The 17,506-nt window shown below is 37.6% G+C and overlaps 1 protein-coding gene across 20 annotated transcripts in view; it reads right to left on the bottom strand.

The window, feature by feature from the left end:
- The window catches only part of VTI1A (vesicle transport through interaction with t-SNAREs 1A), a 424,543-nt gene that overhangs the window by 216,228 nt on the left and 190,809 nt on the right, over positions 1 to 17,506 (bottom strand). For 14 of the 20 annotated variants that reach the window (XR_014249267.1, XR_014249268.1, XR_014249269.1 and 11 more), the window contains 2 exons: positions 1,057 to 1,127; positions 302 to 363 (listed from right to left, as the gene is read on the bottom strand). Coding sequence is in view for 17 of the 20 variants with exons in the window: in XM_082408514.1 (XP_082264640.1) it covers positions 302 to 363; positions 1,057 to 1,127 (133 nt within the window). In the remaining 3 variants the exon portion in view is untranslated. Of the gene's footprint in view, positions 1 to 290; positions 364 to 1,056; positions 1,128 to 17,506 lie in introns of all 20 variants that reach the window. The other 6 variants (XM_082408503.1, XM_082408505.1, XM_082408502.1 and 3 more) reach the window with 2 other exon arrangements.

The following is a 17,506-nucleotide window of genomic DNA, read 5'->3' as shown; positions in this document are numbered from 1 at the left end:
CTCCTGCCATGGGGCCTTCCTCAGGCTATGAAAAAATACTTTATGTCTAACCCTAATTTTTTCCATAGCTTGAGGTAACCCCCCGAGCTCAAACCTTCTCTCTAATCTAAGTTACTCAGTGTGTGTCCCTGTCCAAACAAGAGTTAATATCAGTGCTCTGTCATTTCAAAAGGTTCTTGACACAGGGTACTAAGAGCAGAAGCTTGCATGCCTGGAAAATGCCCGGTTGCAACGAGATGAAAAGTATACTTAAAAAAAAGTAAGAGAAAGAGAGGAAGATAAGTCCCTACCTGGCTCTTACCTTCTCAACATCCCTGTCAGAACCCTGGAGCTTTTCCCCAAGTTAGCATCTGTTTCCCGAAGCTAGGAGGAGGAAAGCAGCATTAAAACAGAACAAAATGAAACTTCATGGAATTAGATTATTTTTAAAGTGCACTGGCAAACAATAATTTTCTTTCATGATGGAAAATCCAATTCATAAAAAAATGCTTAAATACTTTAAAATACATTCTTGACACCTACATTATCTCTGAAAATTCTTAGATTTAGAAAATTACATATACTAGATAACCCCAGGAGCTTTAAATTGGATACTTGAACAGGATATAAAAGCAAATGTCTCACAGGCTGACAAAGTTTAAATTATTTCTGGTAATTAATTAATATGTCCACCCTATGAATGCACACAGGTCTAGAGATATAAATGGAAGCAAAATGAATTGAGGGAAGATGAGATCAATATTTTTAGCTTTTGCTCTGAAAGACCTGACATACCACAAAACCTCCTCAGTGATCTTCTCCTTAGATATAGCACTAAATAAAATATCTACCTGGGGGCATTCTGGGATGGAGGCATAAAGAGTCAGCTTATTCCTTCTCCATCCCACACTCCCCTCACCCCCACTCTATATCCTTCTTTCACCCTAGCCATTTTTATACATGCTTACACCAATGTAATTGTTACTGTCTATGCACATGCCCAAGATCTTTTACTTATTTATTTTTTTGTCTTTTCATTTACTGAATTTGTGAAAAGATTGTAGCACTTCTACTTACTCTTTCACGTGCTCTCTGTATCTTTTCTCTGTCATGACTGAGGTTTTCCAGCATCTCCTGGCCAATTTGTTCTATGGACAAGAAAATTTGAGTTAGGAAAGATGACTTTGGGTGCAAATGAAAAAAAAAACTTCAGAAGTACCAAAAGGACAACAGGGGCAGAATTTAAAGAATGCTCATGATCAATATAAAACACCAACAGATTATTATGACCCCGACACCCTCCTAACCTAGGTCTTCCATAATCCACTTGAACTGCAGTTTTATTCATTGGAAGAAAATATCTGTCCTAACTTTCTCACAAAATTGTTGTTATAGTCAAATGAGATATCCTAACTAAAAATGTTTTGAAAGCTATAGGGTACCACACAAATGCACGTAACTGTATAGTACCCGAGAATCAATGCACTCAATGAATAATCACTGAGGCCCTACTCTGTGCCAGCGGTAGATGTTGGGGACATGGCCAGTAACCAAGATCAAGCCCTTCCACTCCCGAACTCCAGAACTAATAGAGATGATTTAGCAGTTAAAGGATAAATGTTACATTAGAGTTCATATTTCATGGCACATCAAAAAAAAGTACTGTATATTCCTTTCATGACAGAAAAATCCAAATAATAAGAATGGCTTAAGTACAATAACATAAATTATATTTTTGTCACCTATACAAACTGAAAATTCTTCCCAGGATAGTACATTCCTAGTATATTATCTCCTCTCAGTTTGATGGTAGCTTTTTATTACTAACTCCATACAATTTATCCTTAAGGTAAAATTGAATAAGATATGTGGTTCCCAGTAAAGGCATCATAAAAATGGAAGATGACACCAGTAATGGAGAAGTATGAAACAACTAGAGTTGCATTTTTCTTTCTTTGCATAACAATTGCAATATTCAATTTTGTCATACTATTAGGTATTACCATGACATTAAATTCCTTTAATCAACATAATATAGCAATTTTAGAGTGTCCTTGTCCCCGCGGTGAGCCACAGCTGCCCCCCGCCTCTGCAGGAGGCCCTCCAACACTAGCAGACAAGGAAGATACTTGCTCTAGCCTGGAGAAATCAGATACGACTTCCTGGAGAAACTGGGATTAGGTCTGTAAGAAGAGGTGAAATTCAGATAAGCGGTGGGGAAGAAAGACTAAAACATTTCAGACCTGGAAGAAACCTCCATCCTCAGGGGCTTGGAGAAGGCTCTCTTGGAACCCGCATGGAGGGGGTGGCCTGAGCAGATTATCTGAATCCCAATGTTGCTCTGAACCTTGTGTTCAAGATTCGAGAAGATTAGGACTGCTAAGGGTCTTGGTGCTCCAGCCGGGTGTCAGGCCAGAGTCTTTTCAGGACATTGGTCCACCAGAGACCTCCCGGTTCCATGTAATATCAAATGGCAAAAGCTCTCCCAGAGATCTGTATCTCAACGCTAAGACCCAGCTCCACTCAACGACCAGCAAGCTACAGTGCTGGACACCCTATGCCAAACAACTAGCAAGATAGGAACACAACCCCAGCCATTAGCGGAGAGGCTGCCTAAAATCATAATAAGCTCACAGACACCCCAAAACAACCACCGGATGCGGTCCTGCCCACCAGAAAGATAAGATCCAGACTCATCCACCAGAACACAGGCACCAGTCCCCTCCACCAGAAAGCCTACACAACCCTCTGAACCAACCTTACCCACTGGGAGCAGACACCAAAAACAACGGGAAGTATGAACCTGCAGACTGCAAAAAGGAGACCCCAAACATAGTAGGTTAAGCAAAATGAGAAGACAGAGAAATACACAGCAGATGAAGGAGTGAGGTAAAAACCCACCAGACCAAACAAAAGAGGAAATAGGCAGTCTACCTGAAAAAGAATTCACAGTAATGGTAGTAAAGATGATCCAAAAGCTTGGAAATAGAATGGAGAAAATACAAGAAATGTTTAACAAGGATCTAGAAGAACTAAAGAGCAAACAAACCATGAAGAACAACACAATAAAAGAAATTTAAAATTCTCTGGAAGGAATCAATAGCAGAAAACTGAGGCAGAAGAACAGATAAGTGACCTGGAAGATAAAATAGTGGAAATAACTACCGCAGAGCAGAATAAAGAAAAAAGAATGAAAAGAATTAAGGACAGTCTCGGAGACCTCTGGGACAACATTAAATGCACCAACATTCAAATTATAGGGGTCCCAGAAGAAGAAGAGGAAAAAAAAGGGACTGAGAAAATATTTGAAGAGATTACAGTTGAAAAATTCCCTAGTATGGGAAAGGAAATAGTCAATCAAGTCCAGGAAGTGCAGAGAGTCCTATACAGGATAAACCCAAGGAGAAACATGCCAAGACACATTAATCAAACTATCAAAAATTAAATACAAAGAAAAAATATTAAAAGCAGCCAGGGAAAAGCAACAAATAACATACAAGGGAGTCCCCATAAGGTTATCAGCTGATTTTTCAGCAGAAACTCTGCAAGCCAGAAGGGAGTGGCAGGACATACTTAAAGTGATGAAAGGGAAAAATCTACAACCAAGATTACTCTACTTAATAAGGATCTCATTCAGATTCGACAGAGAAATTAAAACCTTTACAAAGAAGCAAAAACTAAGAGAATTCAGCACCACCAAACCAGCTCTACAACAAATGCAAAAGGAACTTCTCTAAGCAGGAAACACAAGACAAGGAAAAGACCTACAATAACAAACCCAAAACAATTAAGAAAATGGTAAAAGGAACATACATATCGATAACTGCCTTAAATGTAAATGCATTAAATGCTCCAACCAAAAGACATAGACTGGCTGAATGGATACAAAAACAAGACTCATATATATGCTGTCTACAAGAGACCCACTTCAGACTAGGGACACATACAGACTGAAAGTAATGGGATGGAAAAAGATATTCCATGCAAACGGAAATCAAAAGAAAGCCGGAGTAGCATTTCTCATATCAGACAAAATAGACTTTAAAATTAAGACTATTATAAGAGACAAAGAAGGACACTACATAATGATCAAGGGATCAATCCAAGAAGAAGAAGATAAAACAATTGTAAATATTTATGCACCCAACATAGGAGCACCTCAATATATAAGGTAAATGCTAACAGCCATAAAAGGAGAAATCAACAGTAACACAATCATAGTAGGGACTTTAACACCTCACTTTCACCAATGGACAGATCATCCAAAATGAAAATAAATAAGGAAACACAAGCTTTAAATGATACATTAAACAAGATGGACTTAATTGATATTTATAGGACATTCCATCCAAAAACAACAGAATAAACTCTTTTCTCAAGTGCTCATGGAACATTCTCCAGGATAGATCATATCCTGGGTCATAAATCAAGCCTTCGTAAATTTAAGAAAATTGAAATCATATCAAGTATCTTTTTCCAAACACAATGCTATGAGACTAGATATCAATCATAGGAAAAAATCTGTAAAAAATACAAACACATGGAGGCTGAACAATACGCTACTAAATAACCAAGAGATCACTGAAGAAATCAAAGAGGAAATCAAAAAATACCTAGAAACAAATGAAAATGAAAACACGATGACCCAAAACCTATGGGATGCAGCAAAAGCAGTTCTAAGAGGGAAGTTTATAGCAATACAAGTCTACCTGAAGAAACAAGAAACATCTCAAATAAACAACCTAACCTTACACCTAACGCAATTAGAGAAAGAAGAACAAAAAAACCCCAAAGTTAGCAGAAGGAAAGAAATCATAAAGATCAGATCAGAAATGAATGAAAAAGAAATGATGGAAACAATAGCAAAGATCAATAAAACTAACAGCTGGTTCTTTGAGAAGATAAACAAAATTGATAAACCATTAGCCAGACTCATCAAGAAAAAGAGGGAGAAGACTCAAATCAATAGAATTAGAAACGAAAAAGGGGAAGTAACAACTGACACTGCAGAAATACAAAGGATCATGAGAGATTACTACAAGCAACTGTATGCCAATAAAATGGACAACCTGGAAGAAATGGACAAATTCTTAGAAATGCACAACCTTCCGAGACTGAACCTGGAAGAAATAGAAAATATGAACAGACCAATCACAAGCACTGAAATTGAAACTGTGATTAAAAATCTTCCAACAAACAAAAGCCCAGGACCAGATGGCTTCATAGGCGAATTCTATCAAACATTAGAGAAGAGCTAACAGCTATCCTTCTCAAACTCTTTCAAAATATAGCAGAGGGAGGAACACTCCCAAACTCATTCTATGAGGCCACCATCACCCTGATACCAAAACCAGACAAAGATGTCACAAAAAAAGAAACCTAGAGACAAATATCACTGATGAACATAGATGCAAAAATCCTCAACAAAATACTAGTAAACAGAATCCAACAGCACATTAGAAGGATCATACACCATGATCAAGTGGGGTTTATCCTTGAGGAATGCAAGGATTCTTGAGGAATGCAAGGATTCTTGAGGAATGCAAGGATTCTTCAATATATGCAAATCAATCAATGTGATACACCATATTAACAAACTGAAGGAGAAAAACCATATGATCATCTCAATAGATGCAGAGAAAGTTTTCGACAAAATTCAACACCTATTTATGATAAAAACCCTCCAGAAAGTAGGCATAGAGGGAACGTACCTCAACATAATAAAGGCCATATATGACAAACCCACAGCCAACATCGTTCTCAATGGTGAAAAACTGAAACCATTTCCACTAAGATCAGGAAAAAGACAAGGTTGCCCACTCTCACCACTATTATTCAACATAGTTTGGGAAGTTTTAGCCACAGCAATCAGAGAAGAAAAAGAAATAAAAGGAATACAAATTGGAAAAGAAGAAGTAAAGCTGTCACTGTTTGCAGATGACATGATACTATACATAGAGAATCTTAAAGATGCTACCAGAAAATTACTAGAACTAATCAATGAATTTGGTAAAGTAGCCGGATACAAAATTAATGCACAGAAATCTCTTGCATTCCTATACACTAATGATGAAACATCTGAAAGAGAAATTAAGGAAACACTCCCATTTACCATTGCAACAAAAAGAATAAAATACCTAGGAATAAACCTACCTAAGGAGACAAAAGACCTGTATGCAGAAAATTATAAGACACTGATGAAAGAAACTAAAGACGATACGAACAGACGGGGAGATATACCATGTTCTTGGATTGGAAGAATCAACATTGTGAGAATGACTATACTACCCAAAGCAATCTACAGATTCATTGCAATCCCTATCAAATTACCAATGGCATTTTTCACAGAACTAGAACAAAAAATTTCACAAGTTGTATGGAAACACAAAAGACCTCACACCCCACACAGCCAAAGCAATCTTGAGAAAGAAAAACAGAGCTGGAGGAATCAGGCTCCCTGATGTCAGACTATACTACAAAGCTACAGTAATCAAGAGAGTATGGTACTGGTACAAAAACAGAAATACAGATCAATGGAACACGATAGAAAGTCCAGAGATAAACCCACGCACATACGGTCACCTTATCTTTGATAAAAGAGGCAAGAATATACAATGGAGAAAAGACAGCCTCTTCAATAAGTGGTGCTGGGAAAACTGGACAGCTACATGTAAAAGAATGAAATTAGAACACTCCCTAACACCATACACAAAAGTAAACTCAAAATGGATTAAGGATCTAAATGTAAGGCCAGACACTATCAAACTCTTAGAGGAAAACATAGGCAGAACACTCTATGGCATAAATCACAGCAAGATCCTTTTTGACCCACCTCCTAGAGAAATGGAAATAAAAACAAAAATAAACAAATGGGACCTAATGAAACTTAAAAGCTTTTGCACAGCAAAGGAAACCATAAACAAGATGAAAAGACAACCTTCAGAATGGGAGAAAATATTTGCAAATGAAGCAACTGACAAAGGATTAATCTCCAAAATACACAAGCAGCTCATGCAGCTCAAGATCAAAAAACAAACAACCCAATTCAAAAATGGGGAGAAGACCTAAATAGACATTTCTCCAAAGAAGATATACAGATTGCCAACAAACACATGAAAGGATGCTCAATATCACTAATCATTAGAGAAATGCAAATCAAAACTACAATGAAGTATCACCTCACACCGGTCAGAACGGCCATTGTCAAAAAATCTACAAACAATAAATGCTGGAGAGGGTGTGGAGAAAAGGGAACCCTCTTGCACTGTTGGTGGGAATGTAAATTGATACAGCCCCTATGGAGAACAGTATGGAGGTTCCTTAAAAAACTAAAAATAGAACTACCATACAACCCAGCAATCCCACTACTGGGCATATACCCTGAGAAAACCATAATTCAAAAAGAGTCATGTACTACAATGTCCATTGCAGCTCTATTTACAATAGCCAGGACATGGAAGCAACGTAAGTGTCCATTGACAGATGAATGGATAAAGAAGATGTGGCACATATATACAATGGAATATTACTCAGCCATAAAAAGAAACGAAATTGAGATATTTGTAGTGAGGTGGATGGACCTAGAGACTATCATACAGAGTGAAGTAAGTCAGAAAGAGAAAAACAAATACTGTATGCTAACACATATATATATGGAATCTAAAAAAAAAAAAAAAAAAGGTTCTGAAGAACCTAAGGGCAGGACAGGAATAAAGACGCAGGAGTAGAACATGGACTTGAGGACACGGGGAGGGGGAAGGGTAAGCTGGGACGAAGTGAGAGAGTGACATAGACATATATACACTACCAAATGTAAAATAGATAGCCAGTGGGAAGCAGCCGTATAGCACAGGGAGATCAGCTCAGTGCTTTGTGTCCACCTAGAGGGGTGGGATCAGGAGGGTGGGAGGGTGATGCAAGAGGGCGGAGATATGGGGATTTGTGTATATGTATAGCTGATTCACTTTGTTATACAGCAGAAACTAACACAGCACTGTAAAGCAATTATACTCCAATAAAGATGTTAAAAACAAACAAACAATAAAACAAAAAAAACCCCATAACATAGCAATTTTAATTCACTTTTAACTTAAAAATCTCTAATATCTATGAACACCATCAACACTGTAATTAGTTCAGCAAAATCCTCTTTATATAATATCTTCTATCAAGATTGAGAGTATATATATATATATATATATATATATATATATATATATATATATACACACACACACACACACACACACACACACACATATATATATATATATATCAATCAAAGAAATAGGAAATAGGTTATTACCATGGTGTCTTGTCACCAGCATAATGTTTCCAGTAAGTATTCATGGAAGGAACAAAGCCATGAGAGAATAAAAGAAAGTGAAAAATGGAGTGTATGAAAGGTTTGTGGTGTATTCCTGCTCTCAAAGCATATTATGTGTGGCAATGGAGAAGGCAACACTGGAATGCAGGCAACATATCCACATTTCTATCAGGTTCACTGGGATATATAAAAACTCTTCTGAATGGATCTACAGTCTGTTACTGAAGGAATCAGTGGAACAAGAGGTAAAGAGCTCAGGCCTTTTCAGGAGTTATAAGTCACTCCCTCAATCTCTTTGCCTCCTGGAAAATATCTCAGCATCCAAAGTACTAACCCCATCTGGCAAAAGAAGAGATATTGGCAAGAGTGCATATATGTCCTGGTCTTTAACAGGCAAATACCATGCATTTGTTGGAAACAGAATTCTTTTTAAATTACTTATTTGTTGCTTTCCATTTTAACGCTCCACTAAAGAAAGTTCCAGGCCAAACACGTTAGAAATGTTTACACTTGTAGAATGAAAAAAGTTACCTACAGTTTTTTCATTATGTGCTCTCCTACCCCAATCAAAACAAAAGAAGGCAACAAATTAAGAGGGGATTATTTTATGATCATTGTCAATAACCTGCATTGCATGCATGATTTCAAAATTTTTCTATTATGTAAAAATAATCATAGATTCTAAATTTTGATTGCTTTAATAATGTCCAGTTAAATAAAATAGTATAAATATCATTGAAAAAAAAAAGAGGGGATTATTTTAAAAATAGACTATTCGTGGACAGAATAGACATTTAGGGATTATTTCATTAAAAAATTAACATTGTTAGATTTATTTTTCTTGAACAACTAAGGTGTAAGCACTCACCAACAACACCAATAAAGAAAGAATATAAGCTCACAGGCCTAAACCAATGCAGATGTGATATACTGAGTTTAGAGCTTTCAGTTCTTCCAACTTCCATAATACCTTTAGAGTGGGAAGAGCCATACTGCCTCTATTGAAATAATTTGAGAAAACATAAATTTTATAAACATTGTACTTGTTGACTGTGAGGATGTTTTCGAGATTAAGAAACAATGGGAAGCATAAAAAAACATAAAAACTGATGCTATATGCTGGAATTCTATATGTCAGAGCATGATAAATGAATTCCTGGGAAGAAAAGTTTCTTCCTGCATTTCTTCTATCCTTTTCATGGGGGTCTTGGGAATCAGCGTGGAAGTACGGCATTCAAGCTTATAAAGTGAGCTTTTGTTTTCACAATTACCCAGAATGAATCATCATATCCTTTTGATCTAAGGCCCCTTTTACTGGGTCACAAACTGCAAAACGGGTTTCCTCTCCTTTTCAATATATTTTACAGGGGGTGGCGGATAATACAATAGGTATTCAACACTTTGCTGCCCCATAAAGGAATGGAGAAGAACCAGGGAACTACAAATCTAGCAAAATACTTCCTGAAGGACTGGACTGGCATCACAAAAGGTAAGACTTACTTTGAGGAGCTTCTACCACTAAAGCATTTCTCTCCATTCATAAAATAACAATGCCACCTGAACAATCATAAGACTAATGTGAATGAACTTAATTTAAAAAAAAATATTGTATTTGTATTTTGGAGATGAACAGCCTAAAATATTTTCTATCAGAAGGCAGAGCTGATGGAAGTTCACATCATGTTATAATATAAACATGGCTGAAAGGAGGGAGCCTCAAATATAATTCATCAGAAAATGTTCTATTTGATAAATACAAAATATTAAGAAAGATTTTAGCCATTATGCTATAAAGCTATAAAGCAGAAAATAATAATCATTCCTTTGCACACTTATATTTAACTTTCTTTTTACAGACTTTATTAAGGATGTGATTTCCAGCAAATTATTTAAAAAGTGAAGACATCTAGTCAAGTCTTCTTTAATGAACTAAGAGAAGGTAAGATGATTTTCTGGCACTCAAAAACTTCTTAGAAATTTTAGCAACAGGTAAAAGGCATTCACAAGTATCCAGCTATTCTTTGTACATGGGGACTTCTGTGAAGTGTGGAGTGAACAGAAATACTTAAAAGAGGTATTTTTGAAGCATGTGTTTTCATACGTATATTGCAGAACACCAACCAGACAGATGCAAAACACCAAGTGATATTTCCTAACAATTTGGAGTACTGAATTTTGGACATGGCTCAAGAAATTCTGGCTACTGAGTCCAATAAAAGTAAAAGGTTATTGCTTTGGGAGAGCAAAGTAGCTCACATATAGCTTTCTCAGGAGGGAGTTGCTCATAGTGTGACTGGATCAGCCATTCTTTGGCATTTAGCACACTTTCCTGGGCACTGACTCTGGCATCATGCCCTGAGTGGGTAGGTTATCCTCAGTATTGATGTTACTGAGACATGAGTTTTTTGAATTCCCGATCCATGGATAGGTGGGGAAATGGAAAAGACAGTTCTTTTACCATCTTTCATTATTTCACAATTCAAGGCATGTAAAGAACTTCTGCTTCCAATTCAGATGTAGAAAGATACAAATGACCACACTTATAGAAATAAGAAAAACCTAGACAAAATAATTACCATTCTTTTCTGGGAGATATCTAGTATATACAAAGAAGCTCTGATGGATTCTAGAGAGAAACAAGCATTTTACTTGTGAGCAAAGAGCTGTGGCAACATTCATACCTACGACCTGGTCTGAGTACAGGCCTCGCACTGAGAGACTTTTCAGGGATAAGGAGAAATCAGTCAAACATCGTGTGAAAAATATAGGCTTACAGAACAGAATGGGATCTGGATGAGCTCTAAACACAAAAGCAAATGGCTTGGTTTGATAATTCTCCTCCAACCTCCAAATTTGCCATAGAAGAGGCAGTGGAGAAGGGGTTGGTTAGTAAAGAGAAACCTCATATTCCTACATATTCTTGCGGTGCTTGCATTCTGAGACCCTGTCAGAGTTAAGTCCAAACATGAACCAAGAATCCAGAAAACTGGAGATGGACCCACTCTCAGATCAAATACTGATAAGATTTTTTTTTAAAAGGCAGCATAGGGCTTCCCTGGTGGCGCAGTGGTTGAGAATCTGCCTGCCAATGCAGGGGACACAGGTTCGAACCCTGGTCTGGGAAGATCCCACATGCCGTGGAGCAACTGGGCCCGTGAGCCACAACTACTGAGCCTGCGCGTCTGGAGCCTGTGCTCCGCAACAAGAGAGGCCGCGATAGTGAGAGGCCCGTGCACCGCGATGAAGAGTGGCCCCCGCTTGCCACAACTAGAGAAAGCCCTCGCATAGAAACGAAGACCCAACACAGCCATAAATAAATAAATAAATAAAATTTAAAAAAAAATTAAAAAAAAAAAAAAAAGGCAGCATAGACACAGGTTGGGGTACACTAATCTCAGACGAATCCAATCTAATTAGAGATTCAGCTCAGCACCAGCTCAACTTAATTTGGGGAAGAATCTGATCAGTCCATTAATCAAATACAAAATAGAATAAAATGCTTCCAAAGGAAAATAAATTCAAAATGTTTATATTTCAGATTCTACTGTTTTTGTTCTTACACTATGTCAAGAATACTATTACAAGACATGCAAAAAAGCAGGGGAAAAAAGAGAATGGTGAAGTAAAAACATGGTTTATGAATGTAGACCAACAAATGACTTAGTCATTAAAGTTAACAGATAAAGAGTTTTAAAATAACTATTATAAGTAAGTTAAAGAATTTAAATTAAAAAGTAAATATAATGGTGAAGAGATGGGTATTTCAGGAAAGAAATGGAAACTCTAAAAGGGAACTGAATGAAACTCTAGAATGGAAAAATACAGCATCTGAAATCAATTCACTGGATGGACCAAAGAGAATATCCTTCACTATACAAGAAGGATCAATGAACTTGAAGACAAGTTAATAGAAATTATTCAATCTGAAGGAAGGAAAGAAGTTTTTTGTGGGGGAGGGGGAAGAACATAGCAACAATAATCTGTGAGATAACAACTAGTTGTCTTACATACGTGCAATTAGATTCCCCGAAAAGAGAGTCTCAGGGACAAACAATGGAATGGTACAAATATTTGAAGAAATAACAGCAAAGACTTTTCAAATTTTATTTTAAAGAAAAGTCATCCCACAGATCAAAGAAGTTCAACAAGCTCTGAGCAAGATAAATACAAAGAAAAACACACCAAGTCACATTATAGTCAAATTTCTGAAAACTAAAGGTAAATAAAAAATCTTAAAAGCAGCCGGGGGTTGGGGGGCAAGACACATTACATTCTGGAAAGCAATAGTAAGAATGAGGATTGAATTTTCATCAGAAACAACGCAAGAGGAAAATGGAACAATATCCCAAAGTGCTGGGCGAAGAAAAAAGGTCATCCTGGTATCCCATATCTAGCGAAAAATATCTTAAACATAAAAGTGAAATAGAGATAATTTTACATAATTGAAAAATGAGAGGATTACCCAGCAAAACTGAGTTACAAGAAATGCTAAAGGAAATTCTTCAGGCTGAAGAGAAATGATACTATATGGAAATGTGCATTACAGAATTTAGTCCCATGTAAAGAAAAATAATAACAACATATGTAGAAGTAAAATATAAGAAAATCATAGCACAAAAGATGGAGAGGAAGTAAATAGAAGTATGCTGTTGACAGGTTTTAAGTTATATTTGAAGTAGCATAATATTTATTCGAGGCAGACTGTGATAAGTTAGGGATGAAAATTGTAATCCTTGAACCTCTCTGTCCAATATGGCATTTGCTGGCCACATGAGGCTTTTCAAATTAATTATTTAAAATGATATAAAATTTAAAATTCGAGATTAACCAAGATGGCGGAGTAGAAGGACGTGCTGTCACTCCCTCTTGCGAGAGCACCAGAATCACAACTGGCTGCTGGACAATCATTGAGAGGAAGACCCTGGACTTCACCAAGGAGGATACCCCACGTCCAAGGACAGAGGAGAAGCCACAGTGAGACGGTAGGAGGGGTGCAATCAGAGTAAAATCAAACCCCATAACTGCTGGGTGGGTGACTCACAGACTGGCGAACACTTATACCACAGAAGTCCACCCACTGGAGTAAAGGTTCTGAGCCCCACGTCAGGCTTCCCAACCTGGGGGTCAGGCAACGGGAGGAGGAATTCCTAGAGAATCAGACTTTGAAGCCTAGTGGGAATTGGATTGCAGGACTTTGACGGGACTGGGGGAAACAGAGACCCCACTCTTGGAGGGCACACACAAAGTAATGTGTGCATCAGGACCCAGGGGAAGGAGCAGTGAGCCTGGGGGAGACTGAACCAGACCTACCTGCTGGTGTTGGGGGGTCTCCTGCAGAGGCGAGTGGTGGCTCTGTTTCACCGTGGGGATAAGGACACTGGCAGCAGAGGTTCTGGGAAGTTCTCCTTGGCGTGAGCCCTCCCAGAGTCTGCCATTAACCCCACCAAAGAGCACGGGTAGGCTCCAGTGTTGGGTTGCCTCAGGCAAAACAGCCAACAGGGAGGGAACCCAGCCCCACCCATCAACAGTCTAGTGGATTAAGGTTTTACTGAGCTCTGACCGCCACAGCAACAGGGAGGGAACCCAGCCCCACCCATCAACAGTCAAGTGGATTAAGGTTTTACTGAGCTCTGACCGCCACAGCAACAGTCAGCTCTACCCACCACCAGAGCCTCCCATCAAGCCTCTTAGATAACCTCAACCACCAGAGGGCAGACAACAGAAGGAAGAAAAACTATAATCCTGCAGCCTGTGGACCAAAAACCACAGTTACAGAAAGATAGAGAAGATGAAAAGGCAGAGGGCTATGTACCAGATGAAGGAACAAGAAAAAACCCCAGAAAAACAACTAAATGAAGTGGAGATAGGCAACCTTCCAGAAAAAGAATTCAGAATAATGATAGTGAAGATGATCCAGGACCTTGGAATAAGAATGGAGGCAAAGATTGAGAAGATGCAAGAAATGATTAACAAAGACCTAGAAGAATTAAAGAACAAACAAACAGAGATGACCAATACAATAACTGAAATGAAAACTACACTAGAAGGAATCAATAGCAGAATAACTGAGGCAGAAGAACGGATAAGTGACCTGGAAGACAGAATGATGGAATTCACTGCTGCGGAACAGACTAAAGAAAAAAGAATGAAAAGAAATGAAGACAGCCTAAGAGACCTCTGGGACAACATTAAACGCAACAACATTCGCATTATAGGGGTCCCAGAAGGAGAAGAGAGAGAGAAAGGACCAGAGAAAATATTTGAAGAGATTATAGTCGAAAACTTCCCTAACATGGGAAAGGAAATAGCCACCCAAGTCCAGGAAGCGCAGAGAGTCCCATACAGGATAAACCCAAGGAGAAACACGCCGAGACACATAGTAATCAAAGTGGCAAAAATTAAAGACAAAGAAAAATTATTGAAAGCAGCAAGGGAAAAACAACAAATAACATACAAGGGAACTCCCATAAGGTTAACAGCTGATTTCTCAGCAGAAACTCTGCAAGCCAGAAGGGAGTGGCATGATATACTTAAAGTGATGAAAGGGAAGAACCTACAACCAAGATTACTCTACCCGGCAAGGATCTCATTCAGATTCGATGGAGAAATCAAAAGCTTTACAGACAAGCAAAAGCTAAGAGAATTCAGCACCACCAAACCAGCTCTACAACAAATGCTAAAGGAACTTCTCTAAGTGGGAAACACAAGAGAAGAAAAGGACCTACAAAAACAAACCCAAACCAATTAAGAAAATGGTCATAGGGACATACATATCGATAATTACCTTAAACGTGAATGGATTAAATGCCCCAACCAAAAGACATAGACTGGCTGAATGGATACAAAAACAGGACCCATATATATGCTGTCTACAAGAGACCCACTTTAGACCTAGGGACACATACAGACTGAAAGTGAGGGGATGGAAAAAGATATTCCATGCAAATGGAAATCAAAAGAAAGCTGGAGTAGCTATACTCATATCAGATAAAATAGACTTTAAAATAAAGAATGTTACAAGAGACAAGGAAGGACACTACATAATGATCCAGGGATCAATCCAAGAAGAAGATATAACAATTATAAATATATATGCACCCAACATAGGAGCACCTCAATACATAAGGCAACTGCTAACAGCTATAAAAGAGGAAATCGACAGTAACACAATAATAGTGGGGGACTTTAACACCTCACTTACACCAATGGACAGATCATCCAAAATGAAAATAAATAAGGAAACAGAAGCTTTAAATGACACAATAGACCAGATAGATTTAATTGATATATATCGGACATTCCATCCAAAAACAGCAGATTACACGTTCTTCTCAAGTGCGCACGGAACATTCTCCAAGATAGATCACATCTTGGGTCACAAATCAAGCCTCAGTAAATTTAAGAAAATTGAAATCATATCAAGCATCTTTTCTGACCACAACGCTATGAGATTAGAAATGAATTACAGGGAAAAAAACGTAAAAAGGACAAACACATGGAGGCTAAACAATACGTTACTAAATAACCAAGAGATCACTGAAGAAATCAAAGAGGAAATAAAAAAATACCTAGAGACAAATGACAATGAAAACACGACGACCCAAAACCTATGGGATGCAGCAAAAGCAGCTCTAAGAGGGAAGTTTATAGCTATACAAGCCTACCTAAAGAAACAAGAAAAAGCTCAAGTAAACAATCTAACCTTGCACTTAAAGAAACTAGAGAAAGAAGAACAAACAAAACCCAAAGTTAGCAGAAGGAAAGAAATCATAAAGATCAGAGCAGAAATAAATGAAATAGAAACAAAGAAAACAATAGCAAAGATCAATAAAACTAAAAGTTGGTTCTTTGAGAAGATAAACAAAATTGATAAGCCATTAGCCAGACTCATCAAGAAAAAGAGGGAGAGGACTCAAATCAATAAAATCAGAAATGAAAAAGGAGAAGTTACAACAGACACCGCAGAAATACAAAGCATCCTAAGAGACTACTACAAGCAACTTTATGCCAATAAAATGGACAACCTGGAAGAAATGGACAAATTCTTAGAAAGGTATAACCTTCCAAGACTGAACCAGGAAGAAACAGAAAATATGAACAGACCAATCACAAGTAATGAAATTGAAACTGTGATTAAAAATCTTCCAACAAACAAAAGTCCAGGACCAGATGGCTTCACAGGTGAATTCTATCAAACATTTAGAGAAGAGCTAACACCCATCCTTCTCAAACTCTTCCCAAAAATTGCAGAGGAAGGAACACTCCCAAACTCATTCTATGAGGCCACCATCACCCTGATACCAAAACCAGACAAAGACACTACAAAAAAAGAAAATTACAGACCAATATCACTGATGAATATAGATGCAAAAATCCTCAACAAAATACTAGCAAACAGGATCCAACAACACATTAAAAGGATCATACACCACGATCAAGTGGGATTTATCCCAGGGATGCAAGGATTCTTCAATATACGCAAATCAATCAATGTGATACACCATATTAACAAATTGAAGAAGAAAAACCATATGATCATCTCAATAGATGCAGAAAAAGCTTTTGACAAAATTCAACACCCATTTCTGATAAAAACTCTCCAGAAAGTGGGCATAGAGGGAACCTACCTCAACATTATAAAGGCCATATATGAAAAACCCACAGCAAACATCATTCTCAATGGTGAAAAACTGAAAGCATTTCCTCTAAGATCAGGAACGAGACAAGGATGTCCACTCTCACCACTATTATTCAACATAGTTTTGGAAGTCCTAGCCACGGCAATCAGAGAAGAAAAAGAAATAAAAGGAATACAAATTGGAAAAGAAGAAGTAAAACTGTCACTGTTTGCGGATGACATGATACTATACACAGAGAATCCTAAAACTGCCACCAGAAAACTGCTAGAGCTAATTAATGAATATGGTAAAGTTGCAGGATACAAAATTAATGCACAGAAATCTCTTGGATTCCTATACACTAATGATGAAAAATCTGAAAGAGAAATTATGGAAACACTCCCATTTACCATTGCAACAAAAAGAATAAAATACCTAGGAATAAACCTACCTAGGGAGACAAAAGACCTGTATGCAGAAAACTATAAGACACTGATGAAAGAAATTAAAGATGATACCAACAGATGGAGAGATATACCATGTTCTTGGATTGGAAGAATCAACATTGTGAAAATGAGTATAC

This window comes from Balaenoptera borealis (assembly GCF_965194805.1).
Source record: "Balaenoptera borealis genome assembly, chromosome: 10".
In the NCBI taxonomy this organism is placed as follows: domain Eukaryota; kingdom Metazoa; phylum Chordata; class Mammalia; order Artiodactyla; family Balaenopteridae; genus Balaenoptera; species Balaenoptera borealis.
Note: the sequence above shows the minus strand (reverse complement) of the source record. Positions and strands in the feature narration are given on the sequence as shown.